The following is a 13,990-nucleotide window of genomic DNA, read 5'->3' on the forward strand; positions in this document are numbered from 1 at the left end:
GTGTGCCGATACAGCTCTTTGCTACATCTGCTCCATCGCACACACAGCTTTGCCGAAAGCAGAACTAGACCATTAAAAAGTGATAATTCAGGAAATGAACTATTTAAAATGGTCCACACCTCTCCCGCTCTGCTCTTCTACTTTCTCCACCCTGCTCCCCTGGTAATAAGTCCATCTGTAATTTCCCTTGCACTTCAGATATCCGAGGCAAGCATCTTGTCACCCAAGCAGATTCCTGCATGACTGTCTCTGTCAGAGATAAGAGCACCCACATCCATTGCAAGCCATAAAGTCCCCTCACCAAAAGGCTTTTGCAGTTCTCAGAAAGACAACGTACTTGGAGTAACTGGAAAGACCTTGACCTGGATGCAACAGCCCAGTGGTGCTGCTCAGGCTGGGATCAGAGAGAGGCAGAGGCAACACTCCAAGAGGACTGTGCTGTAAGCCAAGATACACACTGAGACTTGGGACCTGTTTTAATTATTGTTTCATTTCTTTCACTGCTCAGGAACATGTAACAAGCTGAAATGTGCGTTGTGCCTGTAAACATTTACTTTCTTTCAGTCTTGTGCAATGCTATGTCTCATTCTCTTGGATGGTGCCTGGAATGCAGGAATAGCCATAACACGTTGGCTGAGCAACCACTGACTTAGCTGTCCGTCTCCGACAGTGACCAGCACAAGCTGCTTCAAAGGAAGTTGCTTGAAACCCCATACTGGGCAGTTGTGGATTAGGTTGCCTCTGAGGGAAGTTTCTTCTCTCTGCCACACAATTTCTGCTTGACTCACACCCTAAAAAATCAGGAAAGTCTGCCTATCCATCCTCCAGTTTGTTTTCCATGCCAATTCATGCACGCAGACTGCCTCTTACTCATATGTTTGCAGGAAGAAAAATTCCTCCTGGTGGCATGTGCATGGGGTTGCGCAGGTTAAATGTGCTCTGCACCAAGTATCACATACCTTGCACAGTCAGACACAAGAGGCTGCAGCTGCCGCAAGCCTGATTGCACACTCACAGAAATGTGAGTCAGACCCAATGGGCCGGGAGGTCACTCTGCCAGGCCAGATCACAGATGCACTCTGGCCCTTTGTACCCACATCCTGCAAGTACGAGGTGTCTGGGGATCCTGCCCCTCTCGCTTACCAGAACAGTTGTTTTTAAACAGCACAGGAGAATGGGCATGCACACCATCAGTGACTTGTGATCTTCTCCAGGCCTTCGGCAGAGAAATTACCTCGCAATTTGGCAAACCTCAGCAGATGCACAAGAGGCCAGCTGGGGTGAAGAGTCGACGGGTCCAGGAGTGCGGGGGCCTCCTCATCCCTCCGGCAAGGCCGCCTGCCTTGTGTTGAAAAGGAAGGGAACCTTTGCCCCTTCTTCTCAGTCCGCAGGAGCATCTGTAGGACTGAAACCAATCAAAGCCAGCTGTGCAAAATGAAGGGAGGGCGGGGAAACACTGATTATTATGACTAGGAAAAACACTATTAAAAAAAAATAAAGAAAAGAGAAAAACTGATCCCATATGGGAGGCAAATGAAATACAAATGCAAAACAGGCCATTACGCAGTGTCTGTTGTAAGGCTGCTGCATCGGGGGCTGCCTTCATGTGTCGAGATGCTGTGCCTCTGGGACCTCCGAAGATGCCCCTCTGCTCTGTCGCGTGGTTAACAATACTTTGGACCATGCAGGGCTGTGACCAGCACCAGGGCTGTTGATCAGCAGCCCTTGCTGACTGACCAGGAAACTGTTTGACTCCCTCACAGGCACACATGGAGAATAACCTCAAGTCTGCCAGACCTCATCATTCCATCAGCCCTCTTCTGCCTCAGCCGATTCTTCCAGGCAATTTCGCTGCTGGCTTCTCACTCCTCTTGAGATGAGTTATTGCCCTCCTCCACTCCCACTGGGTCGCCCACACGGCTGCCCTTTTGTCATTCCGCTTCTCGCTGTGCACTTCCCCTTCTTCATCAGATCATCTCCATCACCCGCTCCATCTGCCCACCCAACATGTGCCCTTCAAGCTGTTCCTGAGCAACAGCCAAACCCCTACAGCCAGGCTCCCCGGGGCAGTCTTCAGCAACAAGGAGGCTTTTGGGGCGCAGGCAGCAAGCACAGTCCGAGCTCAGCCCCCTTCTACACTCCCCAGCAGCGAATGAAATTCTCACCTTGTGCCAGCCATATTCCCAGACTCACTCTCAATGTTCCTGGATCAACAGGGCTGAAAGCCAGCTCTCTTTTTCTTCTCATTCCTCAGCTGTTTCTTCCACTGCTCTCGAGGCACAAGGACAGCCTGTGCAATGGGCGCTTGCTTTGTTGATGGTGCTGGTGATCATTCATCCATAGACGGAAAAACTGGAGGATAGCAATATGACTTCTCATGTCTGTGGGCTGTGCTCCCAAGAGAAATAAGACACCAGATCTTAAGGGACAGATGGTTAAAGGGTGGCTCAGTCTGCCCTGCTCTTGTGATTCTGTCAAAGATTCACAGTCTTTGGTAGAGTGATTTTTGTTTTTGAGAGATTCCTGCTCATATGTATGTCTCAATGTCTATTTAATAGACAAATAAAGTAATTTCTCACCTATAATGCAGAGAAAATATAGAAAAATCTTGACTCAGAATTCAATTCACAGAAAGAGAATGGAGACCCTTAAATAAAATCCAAAGGAAATCCTCCCTTTACATTTCTGGAGTCCAACTCAGCTATAGTAAGATCCCTGTATCTGCTTATATGAAGGCAGAAGATACTTCAGTCATCCAGATGTACTGCTCTATAGACATTCCCACATCTGGCTTCCTCATCCACTCTGTGCCAGGACCTGAGCAACTTGTACCTGCTTTTTGAATACTTTCAAAGCACTTATCTTTGGTGTGTGGGTTTGGGGAAGAAGCAGGAAGAGAGGGCGAGTGCTTAAAGACATTACACTTCTCAGTATTAGAGTGTTCCACAACATGCCCAGAGCCACAGCCAAATGCATTAGACCACAGCACTCCCAGATCCTACTCAAGAGTCTTCATAATTCCTTTTTACAGGCCAAGAAAAACAGAGCAAGCAGAAAACAAATAACAGTGAGCAAGCAGGAGTATTTGTCCCTTACTACAATGGCCTTAAGCAATCAGAGAGGTAGGGCTGATGAACCTTTAATTACTTGTGCAATAAGGACCTCTGCTTCCAGCATTCCTTGGCAGCCAGGAAGTGGCTGGAGCAGTCAGGGACCTGTTATGTTCTTCTCTCCCCAGGCCTGAAATCAATACAAAGGCCCCTCACCCAGCTGGTCGTGAGTTTCAAGATACATTCTGCACAGAGGTTGTTTATAGTTATTAAAAACAGCAAAAAGAAAATGCAATAAAAATAAACAGCTCTTTTATTGAGGAGCTGTTACTGAACAGAATGTCTCTGCAGCTAAGGTGTTCAAAGCTCCCACACTACTTCTTCCCAACAGTCCAAAGAGATACAAAAAATATAAATAAAAGGAAACTAGAAAGCCAGACTTCAACCTCAGTATATTGATATTTTGTGTAGTGCAACATCACCAACCATAGAGGGAATGGAGGGGACACTTTTCACTATGGACCCCTAAATGGTAGCCAGACAGCAGGGGTGTTGGGGAAGTGACCATCCTTGAATAATTTCTACAACACAAAGCCAAGGCAGAAGAAGAGATTAAGGAACTGATCCAAGCTCAGCTGAGTAGTCTATAAGGGAAGCTGACTCTCCTGATTCACAAGCCACAAAAATGACCTTTCCTTCCAGGGAAGGGTGTGCACAATTGGCAGCTGAAGAATACAGAAGGTGTTACACCTTCTCACACAGTCGAACACACAGCTAGACATTCTCCAGGTAAGCCAGCTGCCAAACTTGCCATCTTTCCCAAGCTCTGTCTTGGCTGGTATTCTGAAACACCACAGAGGCTGATCCAGAGGTCAGAAAAAGAAACCCTGCTAGAGACAGCTCACTGGCTATTTTGTTTCCCAATGAAACAAGTCTTTTCCTATCCCCACTTCCATCTGCTGGAGTCGGCTTATGGCCTGACACATGTGACACTGACGACTTCCCATAATTCTTGTTCTTTTAATATTATTACTATTAGTTCTTTGATAACTTGGTTATCCACAGAAACAGCCAGAGTGTGTCTGCATGCAGCAGTTCTTGGCCTTGACATTTTGTGGCAAAGAATTGCACAACACTAAACAACTCAATGTCGAGTGAAAATAATTCTGTAACAGAGTCTATCTTGCCCTCTCTTTTGTTTCTTTGACACTCCTCACTCACAAACATGGTAAAGTGAGATATTTCTTGATAGTCCATCTCTAATCACATTCCCTCACATTCTTCCCTCCACTAGAATGATAATTTCTGGGCTTTTCAATCACTTTTCACAATAGGACTTATTTAGTTTCCTCAACCACAGTCACAGCTGGTTCTTCAACACCCTTTCCATTTGGCTGCGCACAACATGGTGTGTCCTTTACAACACAGAAGTATGTTCCAGGACATCAGGCAATTTTCTTATTGGTTAAAACAGGAAACAGACAAAAGAATCACAGACTGTCAACTCAAAAGCAGACAAAATCCTTCTGCCAATCAGCATTTTATCCTTTCTGCTGTGCACCAAGGCTGTAGAGAAGAACAGACCAGTGCTAGAAAAAAGGTGCTTCAAAAACAAGACTGAAGTTACAGGCAGACCCATCTGTTTCTGGTATTTTATAAGCCAAAAAAGAGTAAGAAAACTACAAATGGCAGAACACAGTATTACTCTCAAGTCTGTTCCATTTGAATTATCCATCATTTTCATCAGGAATTCTTACTGCAGTAAGCTGTCCACTTCATGAGCTCTCGGTGCTCAGAACTGAGATGCAAATCCATGCAAAAGATGCATCCCAGGGGACATTTCCATTTGTCAACCTAATGACATTCATCTCCTTTGCATAGCACCCTTACTTTTCTCCTTATTGTCCTTTTCAAGTTATTCCTATAGTCATAAGGAAGGGTGGCTAGACAAAACTGCCTCAACCATTGAGATGCCAGCTGACAGGAAGCAAGCAGAGCAATGCAGACCTGCATTTCCTTTCCTCCAGTTGGGACAAGATCTATTAAGCCCACCTGCAGAAATTGAGGCATTCAGAAGTTGACTGAATCATGCAATGCACAGCTCTGGAAAAATCCCCTTCAAAGCACTACAATGCTAGACCAAAGGGCTGAGTTGGGCTTATCTGTAGGAGGTTCTTAATGGCACAGCTGAATTCACCTCAGTGTTCAGGGCCAAATTCATTCAGAAGGGTTAACAGGAAGGTGGTGAAACTGAGTTTGAAAGCAACCTGCCACTAAAGACCCCACAAGCAGATGGGATGAATGTTACACACTGCAGAACAGGCAGTAGATACTCAGAGCCTTAATATCTGATCAAAGGGCTTCTCAGTCCCCTTCACGCAACCCTGTAGAGATTTGCCCATGGGCCCTTAACCTTTGAAGCCGTGACAGAACCAACAGCAATACCAACCCAACATGGACCAGGCAAAGAAGCAAACGAAACAACCCACAGACTCCCTCAGTAGTGTTTCATAAGGCCTGGAAAGTTCCTCCCCTTCTCCTCCCCTAGCCCCTTCCATAAAAGCTTTGCATGCAGAGCAACGTCTCTCGGGTCCCTCATTCTCTTGAGCAAAGTAAACAGACCTCCCGTGCAGCAACAAATGAACAACAAACAAACAGAGGGAGAAGAAAGAAGAAAAGAAAAAAAAAAAAAATCTCACTGCCAACGTGGAGATCTTTTCAGTACGCTAAATTTTTCCAAAAAAATAGAAAATAAGAAAAAAAATTAAATGTACAAGCTATGCCCCAAGGGTGACCCTGCACAAAGCTTTCTGGCAGTTCCAATGTCCTCCAGTTCCCTGCACAACACCGCAGCCACCTCGCCTTTCCCCAGGCTCTCCCCCCGATGCACGCGCACACATACAGAGCCCAAAGAATCCTGGCACCCAGACGACTGTTTCTTTTTCAAGCATGCCAAAACAAGCTAAGCTCCTAAATCCCTTTTAGAATCTGGCCTTGTGTGGAAATCTGTTTGCCTCCATCCTATGTTTATTTTCTTTTGTTTTCAGGTTTGTTAGCCCAAGGGCAAATGTTGTTTCTAGCACCAGTTTTGGTTGTTGGGTGTTTTGTTTTGTTTTTTTTTTTTTTTTTTGGTATTTATCTTTCAATCAAGTGTTCCTCCTTGCAGGGATAAACAGGATGTTTAGAGACTCTGGGTATGATGACCAGTCTTTGACAGCTGTTGTGACACACCACACACTGGGTTTGCCATGTGTGCAAGCATTGGCACAGCTCGGTCTGCAGCAGACTCTGTTGGAGGAAAGGGACTGTTTGACCTAGGAGGCCCTTCACCGGCTCTGCATTTTCAGCACAGGCTCATTGGAAATGCACCATGCGATCCAGAACAACTCCCTGGCCTCTCCCTCCCTTAATAAGGTTCTCACTTGCCCACTCCACAGTCATTTAGTTTCCAGAATACTCACTTTGCTTTGCTGCACCTTTGCCTGCTATGCTAAAGTATGCTTTGCCTCTCAGTAATTATTTTTTTCAAGGTACGTTCGAATGGACAACAGTAAAAATGCTTCTAAACCACATTGATTCCACAGAGGGAGCTTCCTCAGCCTTTTTTTAGAAAAGGACTTTTTCCAAGCCTTGAATCACTGACACTGGTCTGACTCTTCAACCCAAAACTTTGGAAAAATGAAGCACTGATGGCATTATGTAAGGACCAGATCCTAAGACCTATGTGCCTAGAATACTACGTGTGGCCTAATGATGCTTTCTGAACTACTGGCCACCACAGAAGAAAATGCAATACCTCCAAAGTTGTAATCGCTTTCCATTCATTGCATTTGCTAACAGCTGAAGGCAGAAAAGGTTAAGAAACTGATAATTAGTTACTTTTTGAAATGAAAACAATTAGTTTTGCAGCAGACTCGAGGCCACAGAATAAACAACGAGATACCTCCTGAGTTCTACAAGCTGGGTGTGCCCACAATAGCAGCACACACTTTGATAAGCCGTACTATATACAAGGAGTAAATTCTGTCTAAACAGCCATAAGTCACTCTAAAAGAAATGTCTCATCCTAGGATATCATCTCAGCTATTCTAAAGCCTTTCCCATTTAAAGAAAATAATATTTATAAGAATTACCTCTCTTCTCCACAAACACATGAATCATAAACAGTAATGGTCATTTTTCCCTATTACAACCACTTTAAGAAATTCACAGGTCAGATGACAATATGGTGCTTGGGCCCAACTTATTTAAAGAAATATAATTCGGCCTGCGATGCTTGTCAAGTTCAAGCCTTGAAATCCATGCCAGGTATGGAAACTGCAATTTTCTAGCCCATACACAGAAACTACTGCATGAAATTTTATGGTCTGTGTTATTCAGGTGGTCAAAAAGGATTATCACAATGCTGCTTTTTAGCCGTGGTACCAAAGAGCACTGGCACATAAGCCAAGGCTCATGTCTGGAAAGACATTCTCAAAGAACTGTTTTAAACTGGACTCTGAGCAGACCTTGAACTCTATTTCAGGAGAAAGCAGAATTGTCAATACAAGAGTTTGATGGCTTTCAGCCCTTCTAGCAAACATAGTGCTTGTTTTGTGCACCCTGCCTGATTCATACAGTAAGCAGACATCCCCCACCCAACCCTTACCTCTCTCTTCAAGCCAATGAACAGGCAACTGCTGAAAAAGCAGCAGTCTGTCTTACAGATTTTTTCATACAGTTGAGATAACCTGAACAGATCAGGTGTTTTCCACTTATGAACACTTTCCCACAGCAAGACAACTTTGGATCAAGCAAGCACAATTTTCCCACTGTTGCATCCATTCAAATATTTAGCAACAGTGGGACAACAATGGATCAGACTGTTGAATACTCTTCTTTTGGCAGATGTGTAATTAGGGAGTCCCAGTATGGAAGTAGACATCTGAAGCTCCAGATTACCCATTCCCAATCTTATCTGTCCACAAAAGTGAGCCATTTACCCTTCCTCCTACGTGGTTTTCCACTATACAGAGCTATTTGCTATGGAATATTTGCTAGATACACCATGAAGTTGTATTTGCTTCATTTCTATTGTTTATTTTACTTAGCCTTTTCTCTTAACCATTAAGTAGCCTAACAGAGAGGGGACGATGCACAAAGACCATAAAACTAGCCACTTATCTGCAGGATACACTTCATCTTTGACACAGCATGGCTTAAACACAGAAAATGGAACTCTGAGACTAACCACTTACCAGCTGAACTGCACTATATGCCTTCCTAGTTCAATCTCTTGAAGAGAAACATTTCCATTCTCTGAGGTCATGTAGCGAGGCTCAGGTGACAAATGGTTAGAACAGACAGGGGTTCTGTCACCTGCACACAACCCCTCTTTTTTACATGATCTACAAGGAACCTATCTTTAGCACCCAACTGAGCAAGAGCTACAGTGCAAAACTCATTTCAAAGCTATAACGTCAAAGAAGTCACTTTACGAAGCCACTGTCTCTGCAATTCATTTTGGTTTGATGTAAAAAAATAATACAAGTAAACAAAAAGCAATTGTGTGTTCCCTCTGAAGCGTTAATGGTATGGTTGCAACAGCTCTCATCATAGCTGGGTGCCTTTCTCCACCTAGAGTGGCCTACGCAGGCAATTGCGCATCTGCTGACTGTTCCAGCACGTTGCTCTCTTTGGGGGGTTGTACACGTACAAAGGGGAAACGTCTCCCCTTCACATCAGAGAAGCCAGCAGCTGCAGAGCTGTGCACGCCAAGTGGGGGATGTGGCTTCTCCTGCACTAAAGCCTCAACCAAGTCTTTACTTTGGTCCTTGGAGAAGTTATTCATGTGTACTCGGAACTCTTGGCCACAGGTATGGCTACTGACATTGCCAAGGACAGCTTGACACCGCTGAAAGCAGGGCTACATGTGACCTCACAGGATTTGCTGATCCCTTGCATCATCCAGAACATCAAGATGTGCTGGAATGAGCACGATTTAATCAACACAACTACATAATTCTGAGACCTCGCTGTCTTTGCTTCACCACTCATCCTCTATGTTTCTTTGTTCCTGAAAGAAACCCTGACTTCATGTACAAGTGTTACCTCCATTATTTTCTAACCTACCTTTACAGCGCAGGGGACAGGATTTGTGAAACACTACGTATATGAAGATCCAGCACCTCCTCTGAAACACCAGTCAACAAGGGACTAGGAAAGATTTGGCACCTTTACAGTCACACTTCCTTGGGAAAACTGAGCATTAAAGCAAATGGGACTTTGAATTTTATTTTTTTTTTAACCTTACCTTAATTTCACAGGTACACTGTTTTAGAGGAAGCTGGTAACATAAGTTGTCTCTCTTAAGTTGCTTGAGTATCTGCCATAATTTGGTTGTAGCAACTTCATATAGATATGGGTACACTCATCTATTTCTTCCCTTTCGTGCCACTCCAGTCAGAAACCTGTTTTGAACATGAGCTAAAAATTAATCACCCATGGAGAAATCAGTGTAGCAAAGCATGGTAGACCTGCCCTGTAACATTTCATGCTCACTCAGCCTAGTGCATATTTGGTACTGCAAATAAACTCCTCTCAGCCTAAGTTCTCAATGCCAATACAGAAGCTGGTGACTCTCCTGAGGACCACAACACAGAAAGTAGAGAGCCTGGTGGTTAATATCTCAATTTGCTGTTACACCTAACACACGGAATACACCCTCACTTATCCAGAACTACCACATACCTGTCTGTTCACTTGCTCAAGGCTGACCAATCAGCTAGGAAGTTATATGGCAGCACTAGATGAATTCTTGTCATTTCACTGTCACGTTGGTAAAGATGGAGTTACCTAAATTGGAATCTAACACAAAGGAAAATGATGAAAAAAAACCAGCAAACTTTGTGATACTATAGAGTAGGAGCAAAGATTCAGACCAAGAATGGATCAACTTCAAAGTGAGGTGGAAGTTTGAAAACAAGCCCATTAATTAAAAAAAAAAAAAAAAAGTAAGAGGGGAAGGGGGGAATGCGAGGAAAACTACATACAGCAGAAGAGAGATCCTTTTACCTAGACAAATTCAGCCCTCACACTTCAAAACTGCAGGCCAGTTCCCAATTTAACCTGAAGTTTTACATGTCACTACAAAACTCTGGAAGTGTTGGCTTTGCAGATATGCCAAACACAAACACTTTTTTTCAGTGAACTCAGTACTTTTCCACATCTACTATTGTAACTCTCCTGGCAGGCTACGAGTAGCAAATCCTCCTTTATCTCCCTCTTCTCAGAGAGCATCTCTCTTTTTAACACAGTTTTCTCACACACAATCCCCCTTGGATGCTACATAAAGATGGGGGTGGGAGAAACACCGAAGCTGTAAGCAACAGACTGTTGTGCTGGAGAGAGAATGTAGCCAGGGGAAAGAGGCAACTAACGAACAGAAGGGGGTGCATAAAATCTTACTTGGATCGTCTCTCTGGGGAACAGCTGTTTCCTTATAAACATCTTGCTAGCTGTCCAAACAAAAAGTTCAGGCACGGAACAATAATGGAGAGCACCTGAGTAGATGTGTTCAAGGCAAGACCTCATTCACTACCCTGCCAATTGCTCCAAGTGGCAGAATTCAGAAGCTGAGGAAACATGAACCATACATTTAACCCTGCACATGCCAGCATTATACCTAATGGCCTGCAGAAGCACATCCTTCCTTCTATCCATGATAACGTCCTCTCTAGAACTCCTTTTTCCCCTGCCGTTCCTGACACACCAGCAGAGCATTTTACTTGACAAAGGGAAAGAGAAAATAACCTCATCAAAGCAAGGAGAAACAGCTGCAGAGCCAAGAAATGAAAAACCTAAACGTGGCAGCCTTGGAGGACTAAAAAAGTTCTACCACTGCCCTGGCACCAACAACTTGGAAGTAAAGGGAGGTGCACCAGTGAAGTAAAAAGACTCTTTTTACTAGTCCAGAGCACAAAACAGTCTACACTTGCAGAATCGTTTTTATGCCAATACAACTGTGTCTACAGAGGACTCTTGCCAGCACTGCAAGGTAGCTGTGGGCAGAGGAAGGAATATTAGCACAACTGAGCCCTTAAATGTTCCTAGGGCAGACTGACCACAGAAAGCAGTTACCTGCATTGCACAACAGCTAGCAAGGACTGTGCACCACCTTTGTCCACTTCTTAAGACTTCTGGGGATCACACACACACAGCCACAAGTCTATCTAGAAGAACCTATGTCCAAAATACCACATAGCCATTAAGGGAGACCACGCACACATCTCCAGGAAATGGGGCAGCTTTGGAAGGAAGGCAGTGCACAGGACAGTGAAACACAGTAACTGACAATAAGGGAAACACATGCTCTGAGCCTGCAGTCTAATTATCTACAAACTTTCGTCCCACTTCAGCTGTCCTGTCATGACTTTTATACATTCTATTCAGTGCAAAACACGCTTATCCTGGGAAACAAAATCCCTCCTACTTCTACTCACATGACCTGTGGAATGAAGAAGAAGGTAAGTACAATGACACACTCACAATCAGAAATAACAAGCAATTTCACATTGCAGAAATAGTCCCCAAGTTCAGAGGAAAGATCTGATGCAGTCAGATTTATTTTACCTTTTTATTTCTTTAAGGCCATTTTGTTGCAGTCGAGCATAAACAGCTAGGGAAAAAAAAACAAAACAACCACACTAGCAAGCAATGCTCAGGGATAAACCCGCAGTCATTACAAGAAAAGTGCAAGTTCTACTGATTAAAATCCCTCTGAGCCTAAAGAAAGGCAGCTGGCTTCTTGCATCAAAGTCCAAACCAATCGGGGACTCCGCCTCGTCTGGGGTCACCCTTCTGGCTCTGCTGTTCTTTGTCCATAAACGTTTTCCTGAAGTCATCAAAAGCATCAGCTTCTGAGTCTTCTTTCTCTGGAAATAGGTTGGGAAACTGAAAGGTTTTCCCTTGACCCTAAAAGAGAAAACAGATGGTCAAAAAGGCATCCGAGCCTTCCTGCAACAGGTACAACGCATGCACTTACAACTACAATCAAAGACCATCCTTAAACTTCTGTTGGTGCAAAAGGGTATCCTTAACTCCCAATGCCTCTTTCCAGTGCTCTCCCTGAGATACACACCTATCCCTCCCCATCAAAAACCAGCTTCCTGCCTCTTCTCCTTTGTGCAGAAATTAAGATATCGACAACTTTCTTTATGGAATGAATGGTCAGGAGAGAGAGACCTCTTCAAAGATATTGAGCCAGCTCAGATATGTTGTAGGAGTCATATAGTAAAAGCAAGATTAGGAAAATAAGCAATTTTGTTGAAGTCACACCATCAGGGAAATACATGGCAGAGCAAGCATTCATTATGTTAATACTTAGGATACAAGTAGAGGTTATAGTTGTTTAAATCTCGTCAGGGATCAGAAAGAACAGATCTAGCAGCTGTTATTATAGGGTGTAATGTGGGAACACAAAATAACAGATATCAGAGGTCTCTTATCAACTGGAATAAAGTCTACAGTGTAAAAATAATTACAGTGGCAACAATCTGTCTAATCCATCACTGATGAGATTAAAGTGATTACATCTGCATCAGTCATTCTGCCTAAAAGACAAGTCATTTCAGTGTAACATCATCATCAAATCTATGTCTCCCACTTGGAAAATAAACATTTGCTTGGTCTCTGGTTTTTATCTAACAGCAGGAAGCCATTATTCTGTGGAAATGTTCTATCCCATTAACATTATCTGCTTGCTTTCTAGTGGTGTTTGCACTAAGCACAACTTCATTAAACTCAATATCAGCCCTTCCATTCCCTTGCATTCCATATGGGACTTTGCATAATGAAGCTCATAACTGATAGCTCATAATTCATAACTCTAAAATTATTCTCCCAAACACCTACAAATCTTATCATACATTAACTTCATTGGCAGAACACTACACAGAAATCTCAACAATAGCATTTAATTGCCTTGGATGAAAACAGTTTTTTTCAGATCATCTACTCTTTACATTTGTGCAATAAACATAACCGAATCAGAAGCACAATTAAGAAACAGCTCCATAAAAGAGATGAAATGAGCCTTCCAAAACACAGCTATCTATACTGCATTCTGGGATCAGAAATATGACATAATTTATAATAAAAAAACCTGCCACTGTGTCCCTGACCCTGTGTGTTATGTTCCATTGAGCCATATACACTCAACGGGGTCATTTACAGGTGTGAAAGAATTTAAACCTCAAGCATACGTTTTGGAAAGAAAAACCATGACTTATCCCAGTTGAACTTACCCAGACTAGAATCTAGGAAATATCAACTCATACCCAGCAACGCTCCAGTTGTTTTTCTAGTGCATACTTCTTAGGGGTTTCCTAAGAGCCTGACCATACTACAAAAACAACAAGGGAGCTGCTGTGTACATTGCTCCTTCCTAGATTCTAGCCTGGATAAGATCAACTGGAACAAATCATGGTTTTCCTTTCCACAACGTACACTCGGGAGTTTCAACTCTTTTGTACCTTTCAATTACCAACAGGTATGCTTTTAATAGCTGTCCAAGACAACTGAAGCATAGTTCCATATGAGGAACAGAAATAGGTGTTATCAATGTCCTAGAACAATGCCAAAGCTGTACCCTACTGAAATTCTTCCTGCAGTGGGATCAGAGCAAACACCCTTGCAGCCAAGGGCTGCCCAAGAAGTGAGCAAACAGAAGCATTTGGAAAAGAGCTCGTTTACATTACAAAAAATTACTGTCTTTTAAACTGTACTGCAAGCAGGTTGCTCAGCCCCGCCGTACCTAGAGAACAGATAAGGCTCTGATTCTAAGGACTCATCCATCCGGGAGAGGAAGCCATTTTAGTAAAACACATTGGAAAACAATTCAGAATAACATGGCAGGCATACCACCTACACTGAAAATGTGAGAACTGTTCATACTGGTAACA

General features: G+C 43.5%; 1 protein-coding gene across 1 annotated transcript in view; it reads right to left on the reverse strand.

Annotated features, from left to right (window-relative positions):
* The window catches only part of MRPL23 (mitochondrial ribosomal protein L23), a 70,809-nt gene that overhangs the window by 47,579 nt on the left and 9,240 nt on the right, over positions 1-13,990 (reverse strand). The window contains exons 5-7 of the mRNA XM_052695778.1: positions 11,661-12,002; positions 9,780-9,896; positions 9,343-9,499 (exon numbers count right to left, since the gene is read on the reverse strand). Coding sequence (XP_052551738.1) covers positions 11,841-12,002 — 162 coding nt within the window. The 3' untranslated portion in view covers positions 9,343-9,499; positions 9,780-9,896; positions 11,661-11,840. The remainder of the gene's footprint in view (positions 1-9,342; positions 9,500-9,779; positions 9,897-11,660; positions 12,003-13,990) is intronic.

The sequence above is a fragment of the Tympanuchus pallidicinctus genome, unplaced genomic scaffold (assembly GCF_026119805.1).
Source record: "Tympanuchus pallidicinctus isolate F22 unplaced genomic scaffold, pur_lepc_1.0 scaffold3, whole genome shotgun sequence".
NCBI lineage: Eukaryota > Metazoa > Chordata > Aves > Galliformes > Phasianidae > Tympanuchus > Tympanuchus pallidicinctus.